This window comes from Anabrus simplex, chromosome 1, assembly GCF_040414725.1.
Source record: "Anabrus simplex isolate iqAnaSimp1 chromosome 1, ASM4041472v1, whole genome shotgun sequence".
Classification (NCBI taxonomy): Eukaryota; Metazoa; Arthropoda; class Insecta; order Orthoptera; family Tettigoniidae; genus Anabrus; species Anabrus simplex.
The window spans coordinates 143083070-143107640 of NC_090265.1; the positions used below are offsets into that span (position 1 = coordinate 143083070).

The 24571-nt window shown below is 43.9% G+C and overlaps 1 protein-coding gene across 3 annotated transcripts in view; it reads right to left on the bottom strand.

The window, feature by feature from the left end:
* LOC136885079 (uncharacterized) overlaps positions 1-24571 on the bottom strand; it is a 1401330-nt gene that overhangs the window by 428913 nt on the left and 947846 nt on the right. For all 3 annotated transcript variants that reach the window (XM_067157511.2, XM_067157504.2, XM_067157532.2), the window contains exon 3: positions 2152-2341. In XM_067157511.2, coding sequence (XP_067013612.2) covers positions 2152-2312 — 161 coding nt within the window. In that variant the 5' untranslated portion in view covers positions 2313-2341. The remainder of the gene's footprint in view (positions 1-2151; positions 2342-24571) is intronic.

Genomic DNA, 24571 nt, shown 5'->3' on the forward strand with positions numbered 1-24571 from the left:
ACACAAATCATTAAGTACACTAACTTGGAATTTAAGGATCATTAATAATCATTTCATAAAATACAAATTAAAACAGCTATTTATTAAGATGAAAAACGTGACGTAACGGCGTATTAACGAAATCTGAACTTACGGAAGCATAAGAAAAAGTGAATGAAATTAACTTTAAGAAAATGAACTGTTGCGCGAAGACTTGCAGTAACTTATGTCATAAGCTCACCAAATGTAGACTCTGTTGTCTTGAAGCTGAAGATGGGTGGATCTCTCGTACAGGCTGCCTCATCTGTTGTTGGATTCCAGTCCTACCTCCACATTTCCTGTCTTTAACACTTCCTATTGTACTCCTTACATAAAGTCGTAATGAGTCCTAATTTTAAGTGCAAAACCACCATGGGTTATGTTCATGGAGAGAATACACTTGTATTCTTCCGAATTACGGAACAGTAGCGTAGCTAAACTCATAATAAAAGCTCTCCTGCCCTATACCAGTCAGAACCGGTCTCCCGTTGACTACCTCTCGTCATTGAGATAACAAGTCCCAATGAGAGTAACTTTTGAGTAGAAAATACTCCGATGCGAAGTGAACTAAGTTAAAATCTTCTCCGATGTGTAGACGTAGAATCGTAGTAAGAGTATCTTCCAAGCGTGAGAATCAGAATCAGAATGTCCGAATCTCCGAATACGAATCTGAATGTGAGTCTGAATGAGAATGTCCTCTCCAGCCCTTGTCGGTGGTATATATTGGTTCAAAAGTCTCCTTCCATCAGCCATATCACATGGTCCAGTAAGATTCGAGGTCTCATCCCTTCTCCCTTGTACAGCTGTGAATCCATCACGTTGCTTCATTACGTTCATTCACATAGGCTGAACTTTCCCGCTGAAATAAAGCGTCTCGAAGCTGAGTTTGAAAAGTGGGTGTTAATAATGTATCAACTGTCTTTTCATGAGGTGGAGAGGGTAATATCTCTCGTAACCTCGATGACGTACTTTTCCTGGAACTGGGCTGAAATTAGCCTGCTGACTCTGGTCACCTCACAACGGCTATTGGAAAATTTACTGCAAGTTATAAATATGCGTGATGTTGAAATACTTAACCCAATAATTTGTTCGTTCAGAATACATTATAGCCGCGATACAAAGAAATGAAATGATGATTGAAATGGATGATAAAAGCCCTATACATCTATATATATATATATATATATACATATTAATTTAAAATGACCTATCAGTGATTAAATATATACATATTATCAATTAAATATATAGTTCAATAATTAAAAAATTCAGTGATGTCCCAAACATCACAAGGTGTCCTTGGACATGCAAGCAATGTGCTCATGGGACCTCAGAGACAAAAAGGTTGGCAAACCTTGCTGTAGGAGTTGAAAAGCACAATATTTAATCAAGGAAGATTGGCTAGGAAAGATGAAAGTGAAAAGCCTGATACAAGTAGAGGAAACAATGCCAGACTCAGCTGAGAGTCGTCCGACTCGTTGGCTGAATGGTCAGCGTACTGGCCTTCGGTTCAGAGGGTCCCAGGTTCAATTCCAGACCGGGTTGGGGATTTTAACCTTCATTGGTTAATTCCAATGGCTCGGGAGCTGGGTGTTTGTGCTGTCCCCAACATATCTGCAACTCCCACACACCACATAACACTATCCTCCATCACAATAACATATGGTTACCTACACATGCCAGATGCCACCCACCCTCATCGGAGAGTCTGCGAAGGACTGCACCCGGCTAGAAATAGCCACACAAAATTAAATTAAGCTAAGAGTCCAGTGGTCCTCAACCCATGCCCCCAGGTTGAGAACCTCTGAAAGTCTGCTTTTCAGTAGCTTCTTATGACAGGCCAGAGATACTGTGGATGTATTCTATCACCTCCCACTCACTGGGGGAGGTAGCTCTTCCTTGAAGTTCTACTATTCAGTAGTTGAGTTCTATCAAGAACTAGACTAGAAAATGCTCTGGGGCATTTCTGATTCATAAAATTACTTAGAAAAGTCTCATATGTGAAAGAATCAGCTTTATAGGATCTATGTTTGTTACTTGTGCTGGTCCACATAGAAAATCCTTGCACCAATTAAGCACTATATTCTAATGAAGTCTAATCTAAGAATTTGTAAAGTAATATGTAATACATACCTTTCAGTGTCAGCATCCATCATGACCACAATGTTGTCATCCTGTAGAGTAACGGGGTTTAAGTTAATATCGCGAGGACGACACTTGGGAAAAAGTTTTGTGATCTGCTCACTGGTGTTGCTACTGCAGTCCAAATTGTCCAGTTGCAGGATACTAGTCATGGCGTAACTCACATTACTGCATAATTTTCCTGAAACAACAAGAAAAAATTCCTCATAAAATATCTACTCAGATTGGTTTAGATAAAGTCATAATTGCAAGATTATTAAGATAACAACATAAAATAAAATACTTCTACATTTATTTCACAACTCTGAAAGGCAAGCGTTGAATCTGTAGAATATTGCCTGATTTCAAGGCATCTGAATAGCAAGTCAGAACAGATTAGCAAGTAACAAAAAAAAAAAATGTGAAAAAGAGACAAATGTGTACGATGTCACATTCAGCTCAAGAACTTTACTGTTTTACGGGGAAATATAACTAGATAATCCTATTAACGCTAGTCATAGGAGGAAAAATAAGAGGTCTCACTCTTTGAAGGATAGGGTATCATTGTAAAAAAGAGGAGAAGTATCATTAATTGTGTTGACACCACAGACCTTGCAAATCGTAACTGTCAGAAACGAAGAAGTGTTGACTAAGGGAGGTCAGATTAAAGGAAATATGGTCAACAACAACAACAACAACAACAACAACAACAACGTTTGATTTACATTCCCTTTTTTACAATTTCCTCTATGTCGCACCAACACAGATAGGTCTTATGATGACGATGGGATAGGAAAGGCCTAGGAGTGGGAAAGAAGTGGCTCTGGCCTTAAGTTCTATCCCCAGCATTTGCTTGGTGTGAGAATGGGAAACCACATAAAAACCATCTTCAGGGCTGCCGACAGTGCGGTACGAACCCACTGTCTCCCGTATGCAAGATCTCAGCTGCCTGCCCATAACCGCATGGCCAACTCACTCGGTACTAATTACTTCTTACAGACTCCATAGGTGCTGGAATTTCATCCTGCAGTTCTTTTATCTGCCAGTAAATCTACCAATTTGAAGCTGGCATACCTGAGCACCCTCAGATGCCACTGAATTGATCCAGGATTAATATGTAAAACACCGGGCGAGTTGGCCGTGCGCGTAGAGGCGCGCAGCTGTGACCTTGCATCCAGGAGATAGTAGGTTCGAATCCCACTATCGGCAGCCTTGAAAATGGTTTTCCGTGGTTTCCCATTTTCACACCAGGCAAGAAGAAGAAGAAGAAGAAGAATCTATAGAAGTAGAATGCAGATACTTTCACAGTATTGGAAACTATGACATGTACAGTATTTGAGGCAAGTGTTAACTTGTGCATGACTCGTGCCATAATGTAGAAGCTGAGCTGTGTTGGTTATTGCCACATAAGCTGTTTGACAGTGGGGAAGCACTTAATTTTGTATTTGGGGGAGGGGGGAGGGGGAAGAGAGAGAGAAATGAATATGTTACCTTAATAATATGGTGAATCACTCAACACTGTAGGTAATTTTCAATGATGCGCTCAGTCTTTTATGGCCAACATACATTCTTTATGATCATGTTCACACTGATACTGCACCTTATATGTGCAGAGCCATGGGAGAGGTCTTTGAATATTATATCCCAAAATGATGTCACATGTGTAGCACATGGACTTCACTAGAGTTGCTGAAGCAGGACAGGTTCCTTTCCTGAAGTGAAGTACCCGTACTTGATTTCTGCAGTGAAGAGAGAGTTCCTGAAGGCTCCAAGTCACAAGAATTTAATTTTTTGATACACATGGTAATGTGCTGCTGCCACCTTTGCTAGTTCATATAAGATAGGGAACATGGCTGACAGCTGCTGCTTATAATGCTGATAATTTTGAAGTAGTAAAAAGGGTAGTTGAAGATATCAATTCTAAAGAAGCTGCTTCTATTAAAGAAGCACAGGAAGTGTTGAACAAAGATGGAATTCAACAGCAATTTATATTAATTCAATTCAATAACAAGATACTTTCACTCTTCACTTTTGTTACTACCTGGAGTTCCAATGGGAAATAAATTGTGGATGGTAATCAACTGTTAATGGTGAGGCTTAATGACTGAAGGGTCAGTCTAGCATCATCAGTTCAGAGGGTTCTGGGTTTGATTCCTGAAAGGAACTGTAAAGGATACTTGGATGAGAAACTACCAATTTTAGTCCTTAAATGATAATGCAAGAACCATGTCAAAATGGGCAGATAATGGTACTGTACCTACCACTTACGAGATATACTCACTAAGCTACTGACTCAAATGTATGGGCTTCCAAGTTGTGAGTGTCCCTGGAGTGGGGTGTGGTTCCCTTAATTTGTCCCTAAATAAGAGATACCGTAGATGTATTCTACCTAGGCTGACCAGATTTCTTTTTGGCCAACGGAGGACACTTACCTATATACCCTGATATGTTTCGAAGTACAGAATGGCTATGAAATTAAAATACAATTACTAATTAGTGCATTATCACATAATTTATTCAAACTTTTAACAGAGGACAAAATTATGTTACATTTTATTAGATTTTTGAGATGATGCTAATAATAAATTGGGCAAATGCTTCAAAATATTCAACAACTCTTTACAAACTTGCTGGAAATTACACTGGTTCATCATAATGAGATTTTTTTAACTTTTAAATGAGATGAGTAATGTATTTTATTACATCAGTTACTCAGATTCTTAACAGAGGATGGATATTACAATTTATATTTCTTCTTCAAATGATTGAGGTTGCCAAACTGACAAAGAATATCATACAATATAAAAATACAATATAGGCTACTTTTCAGATGACCGAGCAAGTGGCTGTGCAGACTTTCTTTTTGGTGACGTGTCCTATTCTGTAAAATGCAGATGAAGGAAATAAATTTGAATTTGAATGATCTTGAATTCGGGAGATAGGCCTAGCGGGTTCGAACCCCACTATCAGCAGCCCTGAAGAAAGTTTTTCCATGGTTTCCCATTTTCACACCAGGCACATGCTGGGGCTGAGCCCTTATTAAGGGCACGTCCACTTCCTTCCCACTCCCAGCCCTTTCCTATCCCATCATCACCATAAGACCTATCTGTGTCGGTGTGGCTTGAAACAAAGTGTAAAAAAATATAAAAAATCTGATGATGCTATTTTCCTTCATAAATGAGGGAAACTTTCCAGGCTGGCCCTGCGGCATAGGTGTAGCATGCCTTCTCTTATCCCGAGGCTCTGGGTTAAATTCCTGGCCAGGGCAGAGAGGATATGTTGTGCCGACCACATGGCACTTCGTAATCTGCAGACCGTCGAGCTGAGCAGTGGTCACTTGGTAGTTCATGCTCTTCGGGGCTGTTGCACCATGTGGTTTGGTTTGGTTTGGTGACTCTTCAAATAATTCAAGAACTCAGAAGTTTGTTGAAAATTATACTTTGTCATTACAAAGATTTTTGGATACTTTTAAATGAGACTTTTTAACTGTTCAAAATTCTGTTTTCTTGGGAGAACAGCCTTTCTACAGATGCACTTGTACCTGGTAGGGGAAGGATGTACTGAACACCTGATGAAAGAATGATGCCTGACGTTATGGTCATTAAGGTGAACAAAGATTTCTGTCCACCATTTATCTACACCTACAGGAGCATCCAAGCTATTCCACAGATTTATTTCTTCTGGTGCTTTGTTAAGCATGAAAATTCTCAAATAATTCAGTATCCATTCCAAGTCCATTAGTTCACTCAGTCTTCTCACTACTTTTTTCTTGCTTCCACCTAAGCGTCATTTCAACCATCCATTATAAACTTAAACAATATACCAGCTTCTTAAATTTACACTACCCTCAGAGCCTACTTAACCTCCCCTTTTCTCAACTCTAAACTATTTTTTTTATTTTTTAGGCTTTCCCTTATTACCAACTCATCTCATCAACACATCTACTTTCATATTCCTCAAGTCATGAATCTACCACATCCTCCCATCCTACTACACCTCAATCTACTTCCCAACAATTTGCCCCAGGCAGATCACCTTTCCACAAGGCAAGGTGCTCTCCCCCCTTCCCCTAACACTACAGCCCCCTCTTCTGATATCATGGTCACCCTGATACCCTTCCCACATCTGCTCAGGGCAGATACCCATTCCACTGAGCAAAATGCCTTCCCCCTTCCTCCCTCGGCATGAACCACATTATCTGCACAACCCTTGTTATTCCCTCAGTTTCTTTATAAATCTAGTTCTGGCCACATTTAAGAATTTCGCTATATTCGTTCCTTTTTCCCACTCTCTACATAACCAAGATATCATCTTACAGCTTTCCCCTACCATATCCAGTCCCTTCTTACTTAGTAGTTTAATCTTTATCTCTTCCAAATATCTGCATTAATTGAAAATATGTAGATCCTCACACCTCTCTCCACATAGCACACATCTCTCACTATTCTCACTACCTACGCATCCCCTATTCCTCGGAACTCCCAATAGCCACCAATACAAACCTCTCTTATCCCTTCTAATCTCAAACTCCGTTTTTGGGTTTATTACTTCCACCAATTTATTTAATACTGATAAAGAGACTCTCTCTCTACATTCCCCTATTAAGCTCTTTCAATATATAGTAGTCTTCCCTTTATCCTTTCCCATACACATTTATTCCTACCTCCCCCCCAGACCTCTCCATATACCCCCAATCCAATCTGTTGTAACAATTTTTTGCACTTTTTCACCCAGTAACCTTCATTCGTCACACCTTTCTGAAAACTAAATGTTTCTTGTACTAATGCCCCACCCTTCCCTTCCTCCAATCTATTCCAATACCTGAACACCCTCTTAGCTATTTCAACCTCCATCGATTCTTTACAGACTAATCTGGCACCGGCATTGGCTGTACAGTTTGGGAGGCCCATCATGATCTTACTAAATTTCACCACCACCTGATTTAGTTCACCCCTTCCCTCCTCCATTCCCCATACTTCCACCCCAAATAGCATTTTGCCCATTATCAGTGATTTAAACACCATTTTCTGGATTTTATACTTAACATCTGGAAATTTCTTTTCTAATACCCCCTCTACCGTAAGCGCTCCTCTTCCTTTAAATTTCGCCCTCTTACACTGATTTTTCTAAGAACGTTTCTTACTAATTATTACCCCTAGATACTCAATTTTTCCCCCTGGTTTAATTTCTTCCTGATCTAACCTCCAGACTTCCTTAGTCTTTCTCCCACCCCTTTTCCTACACACCATTATCTGAGTCTTTCTCACATTTACTTTGAGAGACCACTTCCTAGTATACTGAACTACCCTGTCCAACCCTTTTTGCAACCCACTTGCCGTCAAAGCCAAGATCAATAGGTCATCCGCGAATAGCAACCCCGGAACCTCCATTTTCCCTATCCAAGGGCATTGCTATGCCTCACCTCCATGACCCTCTAAAATATTATTTATAAATAATATAAATAATATTGGGAATAGCTTACACCCGTCTCACCCCGCTCTTCGATTCAAAACAGTTACTCATCCTTCCATTCTGCAATTTAATCATCACAAACACTTCCTCATAAATTGTTTCTATTGCCACCCTCATTTTCTTCGACGTTCCAACCTCCCTTAATCTCAAAAATAGCGCATCTCTACTGACCGTATCAAAGGCTTTTTCTAAGTCGATCGCTGCTACATACAATTTACGCCCTGCTATCCTCACATACTTTGTAATCAAAGTGTCCAGAATCCAAACATTATCGACTGCGTTCCTTCCATCCATTTTGGAACTCACATATCCTACCATACTCTTCAACAACGCACCTAGGAGTGTAATTCCTCTATAGTTGTTAGGATCGCTACTAGCTCCTTTATTTTTATAAATAGGGCATAATACCCCCTTCCTCAATTCCCTCGGAAATTTCCCCGTTTCCAGCAACCTATTAAAGAATTTCACAATCCCCCTCAACATCGGTTCATTTGCCCCCAACTCCTTCCATACACTGTTCGAAATACCGTTCACACCTCCTGCAGCCTTAGGTCTAGAATTTTTTATTACTCTAATTACCTCCTGCCTTGTTATCTCCCCATCCAATATTGGAATTACTACTTCCAATTCCCTTCCTATATATGACTTGTCTATTTCTCTACCCAATTTCCCCTCCTCTTCTAAAAGCCTTTTAAAATGCCTAACCCACTCGTTTTCTCCTATTTTATCCCCCTTCCCCACCGGTTTCGTTCTTCTAATCTTGTTTATTGACTCCCATATCCTCTCAAATTTTTTCTCTCTACAATATCTATTTATTTTTTCAGCTTCTGCCTCCTTTCATCCTCTTTTCTTCTCATTCAATACCTCCTTATATTCCCTTCTCAATTTACAATATTCCTTCCTTTTTTTCTTGCTCCCCCTCCTTCCTAAACTTCACTAGGGCTCTCATTACAACCTCAAGTTTCTCCTGCAGTCTTCATCAAACCATTCATTCATTTTGTTCTCTTCTTCCTCTACCCTTCTCCTCACTTTCTTCCCCACCCTCAATACAGAGTGTTCTATTAATTTTAACACGCTATCCATATCATTCCCTTCTGCCGCCTTTTCAATTCCTACCGTTAATATATCTCCCTCCTCTTTCAAATGCTGTCTCAATTTCTCTATAGTATTCTCATCCCATACATACTTCCATCCTCCATTCCTATATCTCTCCCTACTTTCCTCCATCTTTCCCTTCTCATCAGCAGCCAAAGTTCTCAATTTTATTTTGATAGGCGTATGTTCCGTTAACCCACATTCTAACACCTCAAAGCTTATTATTCTCCTTAACGCTATCTCTGAGCTTATTCCTATATCCACTACACTCCCTCCATTTGTTGTAATATACATCAAATCTCCCACACTATCCCCCTTCATCCACCCATTTAAAATAAATAAATGTTCTATAGCACATGACTCTAATAACCTTCCTCCATAACTATTTAAACCATTATCCTTACTCTTTCTTTTGCAGTTCCCCATCTACTTTCACTTCTTTCCTGTACACCGGTACCCTATTGCTCACTCTTGCATTCCAATCCCCCAATAAAATTTCCCCTTCTACATACATCCCTTCAATTGTGTTTATTTCTTCAATTAGTTCATCAAAAAAATGTTTATTTGCATAAACTGAATCACGTGAATGGCTATAAAGCAGGGCCAGACAAATTACTTCCACTGCTCCCTTCCCCATTTTTACTCTCAGCCATACTACCCCTTCTACCCGAGTCTGTAATGCCTCCACCCATTCAGCTACCTCATTTCTTATTAAAACTACTATGCCCCATGGGTTTCGGCCCCTCTTCCCTATTTTTTTCCTTAACACGTTAACTACTCTATAACCATCCCATGTAATCTCAACCCCTTTCCCTAACAACATCTCCATTAGAGCAATTATCTGAAAATCTTTCATTAAATCCACAATTTCCCTATTCCCTAACTTCGCCATCAACCCCTCAATATTCAGCACCCCTATCACCATCTCTAGTTATTTATTTCCTTCCCCTCCCTCTCTATTCTTCTACTTTTCACCACTTCCCCCCTTACTTCTCGTAATTCTTCCTTTTGGCTCCTCCCCATCCCTCCCTTTCTTCACACCCCCATCCTTCCCCTTGTCCGTGCCAGAGCCTTTTTTCCCTCCCCATAGATCTTTTAAACTTAACGATCTCCCCTTATTCAACGCTTGATTTCCCTCCAGGTTTCTTTCTGCATTTCTCCTATTCGGGGAGGTTGAGTCACTACCCTGACTCCTTTCCCCTCCCATCACCTCTTCACTACCTATACTCGCTTCATTTCAGTCTAGTGTCCTACTTGTTGATTCACTCCTTCCTGGGTTGTTCTGACTCACCAAGGTCTCTGCTGTCTCCGCCACCTGACCGCTGACACCGCAGTCCCATCTTTTCTCTTCCTTCTCCGCACTGATGTCTCCCTGCTCTCAATTTCTGCAACTTATTTCCTCCTCAGATATTTCCATTCTCAGTAGTTCCTCCTGTGCCCACGATCACGACCAATTTCTGCCTGAAGTCACCAGACATCTCCCCACTATCTTGGCTTGCAATCCCTGAGCTCTAGCCCGCTACATGTGCCGCTTATAGACATCCATCCGCATCCTGTCTTCTTTCTCTGTCTCAGCCTTCAAATAAATGTTCGATCCTTTCAAATTTCCAGCATTCCTCAGAATTATATTGGCCATCAGGGTTGAAATTAATCTTAACTTCACCGGCCTATGTCCCTTGTTCCTTCCTACTCTTTATATATCATCTATATCCACTTCAGAGAAGTTTATCTTCATTTTATTTGACACTATGTCCACCACTTTCATTATTAACTCCACTTTCGATTCTGTTCCTTCCTCAGGTACACCATACACAAACACATTTTTTCTTGCTGATTCGTTCCTCGCTAACCTCACTTCTCTCTTCATTGTTGTCAATTCCTCTTCCAGTACCAACACCTTCTTTTTCAAGCTTTCTAACTCATCTTCTATCTCTGCTAACTTGTCATTTACCCCCCCCCCCCCCAATTTCTTCTTTTATAAATTTTTTAAAAGTCCTTCATCTCCTTCATTTGGGTTGCCCGGTGTTCCTGCAACATTTCCTATATTTCTTCTCCTTTGCTCGCTTCCTTCACCACTCTCTTGATCTCTTCAAACTCCTCCCAACCGAACGGTCCCTGGTTTGGACCCGGGTTCTTTTCTATACCTCCTACCACCAGCAGCGTCGCAATAACCGTCGCACACAACATAATCTCCAACAGTCCTCTATGACCACTCATTTCTCTCCCTCTCTCAGCTCCATCTTCCTTCCAACACCACCTTGCACCACCTTGGAAGATGCCATTTTTGCCATCTTCCAATTCTTAGCCTGTATTGCTGTAGCGTTATTCCCATATTGCACACCTCAGCTCGCTCACACGTCCGCACTTCCTGATGTCTCGCTCGTGACTGATGTATTCAATATGTACATATTTATTGTGATGATAACTAGGTTTGATAGGATGACGTCGTATGATTAATATTGGTTGGGCATGATTACTATTAGTGTAACATTATTTGGTCCCATTTCGACGCCCAATTTCACCACATTTGTTACATATTTAATGCCCAACTTTAGGGCAACTTAAAGACCGCTTTGACCCAATATGAAAGAACGAGTTAATCTTCACGATCACAGCCTCCAAATTAATGGGCAAGCAATCACTGGCTGAATGTATAGGCACTATTAATAATATGTGCACCTCATCCCAGGCTTAGCAATTTTTTCTCTAAAAAATGTGTAATTTTCTGAACAGTTAATGGCGCCCCTGCTTCTATAACAATGTGGCCATGTAACTCAGTTTTCAGAAAGGTACCTCTTTTGCTTCAAGTTACGGGACAAACCCAGTACAGGATGATTTAAGAGGATGTAAATACGAGATATGCCGTTTCATTTAAGAACTTCATGCCAAACTAATTTCCAACTTTTGAGCGTTTCTTCAGGCAATTAGCAGTGGGGCAGTAGAACGCATATAACACTGGTTCGTAACATACAGTAATATAATAAAATTATAAAGGAATGAGATTATTATTATTATTATTATTATTATTATTATTATTATTATCATTAATGCTATTTGCTTTACGTTCCACTACTTTTACGGTTTTCGGAGATGCCGAGGTGCCGGAATTTAGTCCCGCAGGAGTTCTTTTACGTGCCAGTAAATCTACCGACACGAGGCTGACGTATTTGAGCACCTTCAAATACCACCGGACGAGCCAGGATCGAACCTGCCACGTTGGGGTCAGAAGGCAAGCGTGTCAACCGTCTGAGCCACTCAGCCCGGTTGAGATTATTATTATTATTATTATTATTATTATTATTATTATTATTATTATTAGCCCAATTTCTGGAAGGCTGTACAAACGCTGCCAACTGATCATTTTTTATGTACGTACTTTTGGTCGCAGCGACTACAAATTTTCACGAACTCGGGTCAGCAACACTTCCGTAAATCTCGAATTTTTGGTTTTGTTTCAGATTCCCGTTAATGTCAGCCTCATTCAGCTACCACGGCATTCTCATTATATGTATCGGAGACAAGTAGGGCAACTTTGTGTCACACATGGTGCAGCTAGCAGCATAACAACACACTTTTGATCTGCACACCTGCTGAAGTAAGAGCAAGTTCTTCGAAAGTGATGAACCAATTTTTTAAAAAATACTGTACTAACAATCAGAGTGGGTGGGCCTATTGGGAAAACTGGGGGTGAGATTTGTAGATTCTAATGGATGGGTAGATCAGGGTCTGCGCTCAGATGGCCTTCACTAGAACCGCAGTGGTACCCTTAAAGGCCATGCTTTCACTAAGGCTATCCCTCTTTTGTAATACAAGCATGGTAGTGACGTAATAAATTATCTTCATCAACGAGACTCACGCGTGTATTAACAACGAAATAAAAGTACTCTTCCTACACCAGATTCTGACCTCCGACTAATAAGGAGCACCTGCTTCCTCCTGCAACTTTTAGCAAGCTCGGCTATCACGTGCTGTCACGAAGCGCTGTTACATCAATACTTCCAATCACTAAGCTATTATATTCCCTGCACACGACGTTTTCGTGATAGAGGACGTTCACGATTCTGTAACATCATTCGATATTTTATAATTAATGCCTATTTGGCTGATACGAATAAGCGAATTGCAGAAAGCAAAATAAGACTAAATACTGTTATGAGTAGCCAGGGTCAATAAATATACAGGCCTACATTTCAATTTGTTTTACGTCGCACCAACATAGGCAGGTCTTATGGCGACGATGGGATAGGAAAGGCCTACGAGTGGAAAGGAAGCGGTGGTGGTAATTGTTTTAAGAGGAAGTACAACTAGGCAGCCATCCTCTATAATTATAACACTAATCAGAGAGAAAAAAATGGAATGGGTCCGACATTTCAAAAAAGTTAAGGTATCGGCCAAAGGAAGACAAGGGCCACGAAGGGCATGAAAATGAAAGACTCCCTAGGTCTCCATACGTAATACCGTCGGGGTCTGAAAAGAATAAGAGTTGACCAAGGGAGGTCGGATAGGATAGATGAAAGTGAGGAGCCTGGCATAAGTAAGTGGAAGCAATTCCAGGACTCAGCTGTGGGCCCCGTGGTCGCCAACCCACGCTCCAAAGTTCAGAGCCCCTGACGCCCCTTTTAGTCGCCTCTTACGACAGGCAGGGGACACCGTGGGTGTTATTCTACTGCCCCCATCCACAGGGGGTGGGAAGGAAGCAGCCGTGGTCTTCATTAAGGTACAGTCCCAGCATTTTCCTGGTGTGAAAATGGGAAACCACGAAAAACCATCTTCAGGGCTGCCGACAGTGCGGTTCGAACCCACTATCTCCCGAATGCAAGCTCACAGCTGCGCGCTCCTAACCGCACGGCCAACTTGTCCGGTCAATATTTTTAAGTTAGGCTATATTCTGCGGGTCTGCATAAAACTGAGATTATGGGCGCAGCTGTACCGACAAGGACGAGCTGACTGTCGTAGGGGAAGCACGTACGTGCCTCTCGCTGCGCTCTCTCTCTCCTTTCACCGAGAACTTCGAGAGAATACACTACCTGTCCCAGCCGGTTACCGCCTCTCGGTACCTAGGGTTAGATAGGGAATCTGTAGGCCAGGGACCCGCTTAACAACGGATCATCCCGCGTCTACTAGCTCGAATTCGTATGTCCCAACAGCTACACACACGGAACCAGGCTTGTTATTCAGAAAAGAGCAATGTCACGCTTCGGAAAGAGCAATTTGTCGGCAAGCCTGGAACCACACAGACAAAACTCCGAGAACTTCTAGAAATGACGGAGAGTGAGGAGCTGTCGTTATTACGGCACTCTGACCACTCTACGGCCGTCAGTACATCAGCGGAGGGCATAGCGCAGTTATCACAGCGCCGCCCCCCGCCAAATACCCCAACCGGCAATATATTGTTTAATAATAATATATTGCACTTGTCTGCAGGGTGGAATGCTACAAGCGCGCATAGCTTGTCGCTACCAGTCCTCGCTCGGGTCAATGACCCGGCCGAGCGGGAGCTGGAGGTGACTCAGCGCCTAGCGTGCTCCGAGAGCAGGAAACGAAATGTGCAGGAGCTGGGAGCAGACTTTACCCCTGACTCCCAGCAAATAAACCTGACGGGAAACGTTTACCTGACGGGGCAAGCTGTGCGTAACTATGCGTGCGCCACCACCACCACTACTACCTACACCACGACATCTCCGATTACCACCCCGTCAGTACAAGCCAGCTCGCACATACCAGTGCAGCCGCTCCCCAATCGGCCGGCCAGCCACAGGGCTGACCCCCGAAATAAGAGCAGGCGAAGCCTGGAAGCGGAGCTGGAGTGCGTGACGCTGTGCTCGGGCGACCGGGAACCGGGGCTAGCCCCTGATGTGCCGGAACCCGAACACGGGAAGGAACAGTCGTATGGCTCCACTGAGCTAGCGGCTGTGGAGGAACACGAAAACAAAATGGAGGCTACTCCTCCCCCCAACACGAACCGAACCCTCGAACCCAACCCAGTGGTCAGCCAGTCGGACGCCGGGAAAGCGGGACCCAGTTCCGCAAACCCGAGCGCGAAGACAACAGCGCACAAGGGAAGGAATAAGAGGGGGAAACGGACTCGGCAGATGGCGCCAACTACAGTCCAACCCCCACCCGGGCGAGCGGGAAACTCGGACTCGGAGTCGGACGAGGCCCCACTGGTGATCGACCTTTCAGGCGCATCCCGGGAGGCCGAATCTGAGAGCTCCGAGGGAGAGGGACCCAACCAGCACGGGGTGACCGAACCCGAGGTCCCAGCCACCCAGCCGGGAAACCAGGGTGACGGCTTCAGGGAGGCAAAAGGGAGGAAGAGGGGGAAGGGAAAGGGGAAAGGAAAAGTAACCCAGCCCCTGAGCCGCAAGGCCCAGGCAGGCGGGAGAAATAAGCCAAGTACCCGAGTCGATAGTAGCACCGAAACATCTATCGGCTCAACCCAACCCCAGCACTCCACACACAAGAGGCAGACTCGTCAGAGCCCACCTCCACCACCACAACAAAAGAAACAGATCACCCGTAAGGGGTCAACCCCCCCACCCCTTACGGTATACACCACCAACACCAAGACACTCGAAACGGAGCTCCTCAAAAAGCTGCCGCATGAAGAGAGAAAATATTATTTCTCTAGGCCGAGAGTAGACGCACATTTAGCGATTCGGCTGCACATGACGAGCTTTGAGAGCTACGAAACCGCTATCGAGGTGCTAAAACGGCTGAATATTACATTTGTAAGAATATTGCCCAATAGCACTATGAAGCGGTTCGTAGTGAGGACCCCCGTTAACGGAAGTAATGCGGACGAAATCCAGCTTGCATTGAAAGCTCAGGATATCCCCGCATTCTCCGTTGTGCGGATGCGGGCAGGGAATAGGCCAGCCAAGGGCAACCTATTCCTAGTTGCAGTGGCGGACACCCCAGACGCGGACAATCTGCGGAAAATGCGGATGCTCGCGAACATGCTGGTGTCGGTCGAGCCATACCGCCCCCCAGCCACTGGCCCCCAATGTGGAGTGTGTCAGAGGCATGGCCATCCAGGGGCGGCGTGCCGACTGGAGCCCAGATGCCGCAGATGCGCCGCCTCCCACTTGTCCCGCGACTGCCCCCACGGCAACGACCCCGCGTACTCTAAGTGCGCTAACTGCGGGGGAAAACACGCGGCCAATTTTAAAGACTGTCCTAGCCGCAAGGACTACGAAGCCGCTCATCAAGGCAAAGGGCCAAAGGGTAATAAGCGTGGCAACCCTAAGGCCCAAGCAGGCCCGTCAGGCACAGGCGCTTCACGCAAGAAGAACCCAGGCCCATCAGGTACAAAGGACCCTTCAGGTCTCGCAGGCCCTTCAGGCACAAAGGGCCAAAAGCAAGGTCCTTCAGACAACCAGCGCCCATCAGGCGGAGGCATTTTAAATTTCAAGCCCGTACGGACGGTAGGCAAACAGAACCACGGGCCCTCAGCCCAACCAGCCCCCACCACCGTCCGAGCTAAGACCTCAAACAAAAACAACAAGAAGGCCCAGCCCCAAGAAAACAAACAAAGGCAGGTTAAGTCCACGCCAGCACTTCCCGAGCTACTAGAAGGCCCACCCCAGGCCAGCTCCACCCCCCGCAGAGAACCTGCCGATAGCCAGCCGGCATCCGCACCACCACCCCCCTCGCCCTCACCTCTCACCACACCAATCTCACCAACAACACAGCTACAGGCACAACAGCCAGCGGGGAACACGGCAGTAAAGGCGTTCAGGGAAAGGATAGAAGAAATCCTGAAAACCTTCTTTCCGAACCTGAACCTGACGGTAGCCATAACCACTGGGGTTATGATGGCCAACATGCTCCCCTACCCCTGGCTAAGGGACCTGGCTAATGCAATCTCCGAACTCCTAACCCCGGATGGCTGAACAACCCCACGAAGATAATAATAATAATAATAATAACAATAACACGCAGGAGCTTCGAGTTCTAATATGGAACTGCCAGGGCGTCAGATCTAGGAAATATGAACTCGAAGCTTTCCTAGCCGCGAACTCAATACACGTAGCTCTCCTAACAGAGACCTTCCTCCCTCCGGGGAGGAAGTTCACTATAAGAGGCTACAAAATGCACAGAAGCGATAAGGCTAACAAAGTTGGAGGAGTGGCAGTCCTGGTAAGGAAGGACATCAAGCACATGGAGGTAGACATACCAGAGCTGGTCACGCTAGAGGCATGTGGAATAGCCCTACCAGTGCAAGGAACACTCATAAATGTAATAGCAGCATACTCCAGACCGACAAGCCTTAACACTCAAGACATAAAAACAGTACTAGGGCTAAATCGAAACACAGTGCTAGGAGGAGACTTAAACTCGAAACACGCCACCTGGGGATGCCTGAAACCAAACCCAGCAGGCACAAGGCTGTATGACCACATGCTAACCCAGGACTATGTGGTAACGGCCCCTAGTGAGCCCACGTTCCTAGCACCGAACGATCACGTATCCGACATACTTGACATAGCCCTATTGCGACATATTCCTCAAAGGCATAGCATTAAGGTAGTGAACGACCTGGGGTCGAGGCACCAACCAGTGATATTTACACTAGATGCGAACCCAGAGGAATATGAGAAAAACCCCAGACGCCGGCTCAACTATAAAGCAGCCAACTGGGGCAAATTCGAACGCAAGCTAGACACACTCCTACAGGGAAGCGAAGGCATGCAAATAGACAGCACAGCCCAAATTGACGAAGCAGTCAAAACCCTCGTAGAAGCAATTCAAACAGCCACAACTGCGAGCATACCGCTAAGCAAACACAGAGAAACACCTCTTTTCGAGATTCCAGCGCACATAAAAGAGTTAATACGCAGACGCAACAGCCACAGGCGTAACTGGGCTCGACATCACAGAGACGAAGACCGCGAGATGAAAAACGAACTAAACACGGAAATACAAAAGCAACTACTCGAATACAGGTCGGAAAAGTGGAACAACCACCTCAAACTTTTCGACACCAACACCAGGCCAGTGTGGAACTTAGCGAGACACTTCACGCGAGAACCACACAACATCCCTACCATCAAGGGACCTAACGGCCCGGTATACGAGAACCGTGACAAAGCCGAAATCATAGCGGACTCCATAGAGGCGGCTTTCACCCCAAACGAAATACCATCTGACCCAGCCTTCATCAGGCAAACTGAGGCAAAGGTAGCAGAATTCCTTGAAAACGCACCTAAGCCGGAGGTTAAGAGGACAAATATACACGAAATTAAGTGGATTATAGGTCATCTTAACTCCAAGAAGGCGCCAGGCCCAGACGAGATCCAGAACATAATAATTAAGAAATTAACTCACAAAGCCCTAACACTACTTACCAGCATCTTCAACGCAATGTTCAGACTACAATACTACACTGAACAATGGAAAAGGGCTAGGATCCTCGTATTTGGAAAACCAGGCAAAGACAAGTCAGACCCCAACAACTACAGACCCATCAGCCTTCTGGACGCCCTCAGTAAAGTATTCGAGAAAATACTACTGAAAAGGTTAATAGGGCACATCAAGGAAAAAAGTATAATTCGCAACGAGCAGTTTGGCTTTAGGAACGCACATTCTGCCCCACAACTGCTCACTCGATTCATAGAACAAGCCACCATAGGTCTCAACAAACGAAGAGACACAGGAACGGTTTTCCTTGATATCCAGAAAGCATTTGACAAAGTCTGGCACGAAGGCCTACTAGCGAAACTAATAGACCACGAATTCCACCCAGGCTATATAAGACTTATTAAATCTTATCTGGAGGGCCGAGAGTTCAAAGTAGACGTACATAACACGCTGTCAAGTACTCGCAGGATTAGAGCGGGCGTAGCCCAAGGGTCCCTTATCGGCCCAATCCTCTTCGTCCTGTATACAAACGACATGCCTACGACAGAACTCACTACCACACACCTCTACGCTGATGACACCGCTATCTCAGTTCAACATCCACAACTAGCGTGCGCTCGAAAGAGGCTCCAAGTAGCACTAAGAACTCTCGAGCCTTGGCTAACGAAATGGCGCATCAAGGTCAATGTTGACAAGTGCCAAGCAGTGCTGTTCACTAAGAAGAACAGACTCACACGCAAACCAGTCAACATAAAAGCGCTAAAGCTTTTCAACGAAGATATAGTGTGGCATGACAAAGTCAAATACCTAGGAGTAGTCCTAGACAGAAAGCTCACCATGCTACACCACATCAATGATATTCAAAGAAAAGCACACATATGACTTAACCAGCTATATCCTATACTGAACAAAAAGTCCAGTATTAAAACGGAAGTAGCCATAAACATGTATAAGGCCTTAATCAGACCAATAATCATGTATGCAGCCCCAGCGTGGGGGTTCACTGCAATGACGAACCTGGATAAGCTGGAATTAATACAAAATAAATGCCTACGAGCAGCGACCAGACTCCCTTTCGACACGCCAATACGCCAACTACGCAGTATTGCGAAAGTCAGCTCAATAAGGCACCAAATACGTAAACAGACACTAAACATGTACAGAAAGTCATGGAGTAATAAGATCAACCCGTTAATAAGCGGGATCGGACGCTACGACGTTGATCTGTACAAAAAGTATCCTACACCGAAGCACATTCTGTTCAGCCACAGGGTTGGGTGGGCGAGGGGCCGATAGCCAACCCACTCCCGCCAAGCTGACACCTATATACCACATACACCCACACACTGCAGACACCTATGTAAATATGTAAATATGTTTCAGCTGTCCTAGACCCAGGGACCAGGCGAGGAAGATTGACAAAAAGTACAACTTAAGAAGACGACGGCAACGCAGCCAGACGGCCAAGGACGTGTCAATCCACCCCCGCCCCCCTACAGAGACATGGGAGCGGAACACCAGCCCGCGCCCTATAAACAGCACTAATATCTATCTGTTATCTCTTTCCTATCTAGGTTGTAAGCTGGACATGAGAGCAGGCAAACAGCCGGCACTCCAATGAGAACTTGTATATACATATGTTATTAATAATCTTAGTTTTAGATCTGCAGTGACAAGTGTGTTCAAACAACACCACATAGAGGGACATCGACAGGAGGAAGAAGATAGCCCCTTGCATGCAAGGCTTGGCTCTAATTCCCCCCTCTCCAAAAGGAGACTTGGCACCAGGGACTGCTGGCTGCTGGACAATGGGACGAACCTGTGGCCCAAAGCCCAGACGCTAGCAGACCCGAGCCGACCCGGCAGTGACAAGAAGGACTGATCCCCATAATAACAAAAATTGCAAGGAATTGGTTTATGTTTGTGCATGTTACCTGTTCCTAACTAACATAACCTCTGGTCTTTTTCCAGCCCACATCCTTGCATGTGCTATCAAAAGATGTCAGGTTTTACATGTAGGCTCTTTCTTCTTTCTGCCTATGTGGTTTTTCCCTGACCCTTCAATACCATACCTTAACACTATCCAACCAATACAAACTTTGCCGTGGTAGCGAGTCTGACTCGGAAACCGGCAGATACTCCTTGTATCACTTCCCACTCTTCCCTGCTATCTCTTTCTTCTTCTTAGAAATAATAGCATGTCGGAGGCCATGTAGATTGAGTCGTTGGTCACGCGGGGGGAGCGGGCTTCGGGGGCCCCCCCGAAGAAAAAAAAAAGCAGCTGTACCATCCGATGCATACCTAACGACATCGATGATGGAAGAATAGTTGGTCTCATTTTAAATACAGAATGTTTCGATCTTCACGTTCAATGCTTCACCAGACGATCAGATCGTTGGTCGCTACCGATAGTACTATACATGCTTCGAAGCAAGAAGCTGTTTCAGCTTTCCCAGGCGAACAACCAGACAATGCGTATACACTTCGGTGACAGGAGATAAGCTGCACAAAATGGGGATGAGGGAGAGGAAAGACTGAACAATGGCGAAAGATGACAGGGGGAAAACAAACACCGATAAAGAGGGGCAAGTGTATACATTAAGAGAGAGTAGTGCTATACAGGGCTAAGATGAAAATATAAAATAAAAATAAAAGGAAATTAAGTGAAGTAACTGCCAGATATTTCTCGTATGCAATGACATTTAATTTCAGCACGAATAGTTTGCAGTATGTAGATTAGTTTCTAACCAAAAATTATGGAGAGCATAAAACGCTTGAAATCAATCCTTTTGTTTTTGCTAGTGATTTAACGTCGCACGAAATCAAGGTTTACAACGACGAATGAAAAGGAAAATATATATTTATTTATTTATTCCTGACTTACATTTGTGGCGAAGTTAGGGCTCACGGCCCTCTCTTACACTTAACCACTATAAACAGAATTTAAGTCCGACTCGTTGGCTCAACGGTCAGCGTACTGGCGTTCGGTTCAGAGGGTCCCGGGTTCGATTCCCGGCCGGGTCGGGGATTTTAACCTTAATTGGTTAATTCCACTGGCACGGGGGCTGGGTGTATGTGTTGTCTTCATCATCATTTCATCCTCATCACGACGCGCAGGTCGCCTACGGGAGTCAAATAGAAAGACCTGCACCTGGCGAGCCGAACCCGCCCTGGGATATCCCGGCACTAAAAGCCATACGACATTTCAACAGAATTTAAAAATGTAAACATAAAAGTAAGACATAGAAATTCTAAAAAGAAATAATTCTACAGACAGATAATTCTAAGACTACCGGTAAGTTAGGCCTACATATCAGTACAGTAATTAATGTGACAATAATAATAATAATAATAATAATAATAATAATAATAATAATAATAATAATAAATGAAGAAAACCCATTCACACAACATACACACAATGACTCGCACAACTCAGTTTTATGTTACCAGGAAAAACTTTCTGCAGGCAGATTTGAATTTATGAGAGGAAGTAAGGTGCCGAATGTCCATTGGGATTGTATTCCAGAGTCTCGATGCGGTAACTAAAAAGGAATGATTGTAGGAATTCGTTCGACTTAGTGGAATTTCAGGTAAGGAACCAGAACGGGTACTAATTTCATGGAATGAGGAAAGGAAACGAAAATTAGAAGAGAGGTAAGTAGGAGTGTTCGTCGAGAGCACTTGGTAAACAAGTGTCATTAAGTGAAAATTCCTTCGTTCATTTATGCGTAGCCATTCCAATGTTTTGAAATATGGTGTAACATAAGCGTCATGTCGCAGTTGGAAGGCATATCGTATGCATGAGTTTTGTGCTCGCTGAAATCTCAAAGCTTGTTCAAGCATTTAGATTGACTAGTACCGTATCACAGTAGTCTAAAATTGGGAATAGTAGGACTGAGAAGAAAGGGATCGTGACCATGATTATGGTACAGACCCAGCATTTGCCTCGTGTCAAGATGGAAAACCACGAAAAATGTTATTGAGGGTTGCCGACAGTGGGTCTCGAATCCACTATATCCGAAATGCAAGCTCAGAGCTACGCGGCCGGTACCACGCAACTAACTCTCCGCGTTTCCACTCATCCTGTGAATCAGCAGTAGAATGTGAACCTTTTGATCTCATGACAGCGGATTCAACCCGGTACAGGTAGTCGGACTTTCTATTCAACAGCCAGTGTCGTATTATATAGGCATTTGAAATATGGCTGGTGACACGTTAGGTGTTTGTGTGATAAAATTAATTAAAATGTTAAAGGTCGCCCAACTGAGTTCTGGTTTCTGTTGTCACCGGCGAGACGAAAGTGACACGCAGCCACCCTGAAAGGCGTCGAATCAATATGTTTGCATACTGCAGCCGAGGTCATAAGTGGTTGTTATTGTTGTATCGCGTTTCGCCCTCTACGAAGCACGTAGAACCATTAATTAGCACTGGTTTTCTTGTTCTACTTATGCTCTTTATCTTCCCAAAACTTCCTCATCCTTTCACTTTCGGCCGCTCTTATTTCTGGCTTCCATGCCCCAATGTTGCCAACTTAGCGGATTTCCCGCTAAATTTGGCGGAATTAGAAGACTGTCGGCGGAGAAATATATCATTTAGCGGACACCGGTTTTTTGGCGGAATTGTAGATTTATTATAGCGAAATTTGATATTTTATCCATTTTACGTTTAAAAAAAATTGTACTCCAGTCTTTCTCCGAGCTATTCCGTATTTCTTGTCAGAAGCTAGTAGTTACATGGGGAAAGCATGTTATTTGGATTTCATGTTATGAGATCATGGTATCAAATTTGTAAAGCGTGGGGAAAGGTTACTTAGTTGACGAATGACGACAGATAATGAAACTGTGAGAGAGTAGCATTTATATTTATGCTATACGTCTTTTCACAAGAGTTTAATCCTGATGTAAACAAATAGGCGGAGCACGTTGCATTTGCACGTGGACATAGACGTAGTTAATTGGAGAAGCAACCGTCGCACTCACTCGACTGTGTGTGAGCTCGAAGAAAAGTAGTACGTCACATTAATTTATTTTTATTTTAGTTTATTACGTTTAGAGAGTTTGGAAGTACGTGATCATATGGTTGTCATTTACAGGGTGAAGCGAAATTCGCGCACTTGGGCGTCGCAGCGCGACTCCTCACATGCCAGCAATAAAACATTGTCTCACAAAAGTTCGTCCTGCGAGTATATCCGGGAGAAAAAGGACGTTGAATAGTGGCAATCTGGCAACACTGTAACCACATGTAGGGTAACTACCTCTGCCAGCACGTATTAGTCGTGCTGTGCAGTTGGTACAGTGAATAGAGTTTTGGGTTAGCATGCAGGAGATCGAGGGGGGTCGATCGTGGTTTGAGGCCTATGTTTTTTATTTCGTAAATGTAGTCCAGGTGGTATGGTATCTGGCATCTTAATCGTCAACAGCGATTGCAGCGCGTCCTCTAGAAACCATTTGCACTTACATACTACGGTCCTAGAAAGCCACGAACATTCGTTTTCATTGGTCAGCTTTGAAAGACGCCCTTTCCACGTCGTGGGCGTGAATTTATTCGCACCACTTCATCTACTAGATGCGTTACAACGTGTTCAGCGTTACTAAATTTTGTAAATGTAGGATGCATGTGGCCTAAGAAACGGTGTCTTACTTTATTACAGTATGTAATGTCCGATGGAAATTAGCAAATACAAAAGTGCGCCTCAACCCAGGATCGAACCCTTGACCTCCTGCATGCTAACCCAAAACTCTATTCACTGCACCAACTGTACAGCACGATTAGTACTTGCTGACAGAGGTAGTTACGTACATATTGAACCCGAGTGACTTAGGCCCATAGTCAGTCATGATTTGATTGGTAAAATAATATATGATACATTTATTGAAATACAGAAGTGTAGTTGAAAATATTTCGTTTATGTAATGTCGAAATCAGAGCGAAGGAAGGACGACAGACTGGAGCCTGACGGATTAGCTCAACACGGCAACTTTTAGCTACTTCACAGCAGGGAATCTCATTAGTTGGCGAACAAGGAAATACAGAGTCCACAAATAAGTCTTGGTCAGAAAGAGAAGGGGGAGAGTCATACAAAGGAAACTCACCACATGAGTAATACCTTGGGATATTTTTGGCAGGACGGAAATTCCGGGAGCTCGTGGAAAATTACAGCGGCTGCGTGTACGTTCGCTGGCCTAAGTTCGAGCAGGTGGAGAGTTAAATCACGTGACCGCTTGCCGGCCAATCGTAAAAATTTAATGGAAGGCTCAGGGATACCATCTTAAGGAATGATGGATGAGATATTTTCATAACTACAAAAGTATTCAGTAATAAATTATTGTGAGTACACGGATGGATGTAATGAATTTATTAGATGTCACGCATGGAAAAATAATCAATAATTATTGGCAAATTAAATAAATTGAAGGCTGGATTTCTTGGAAACCAGACAGCTTGAATCTCATTGGCTGAAAGAAGACCACGTTGTAAGGGACGCTTACGAAGGCGCGAA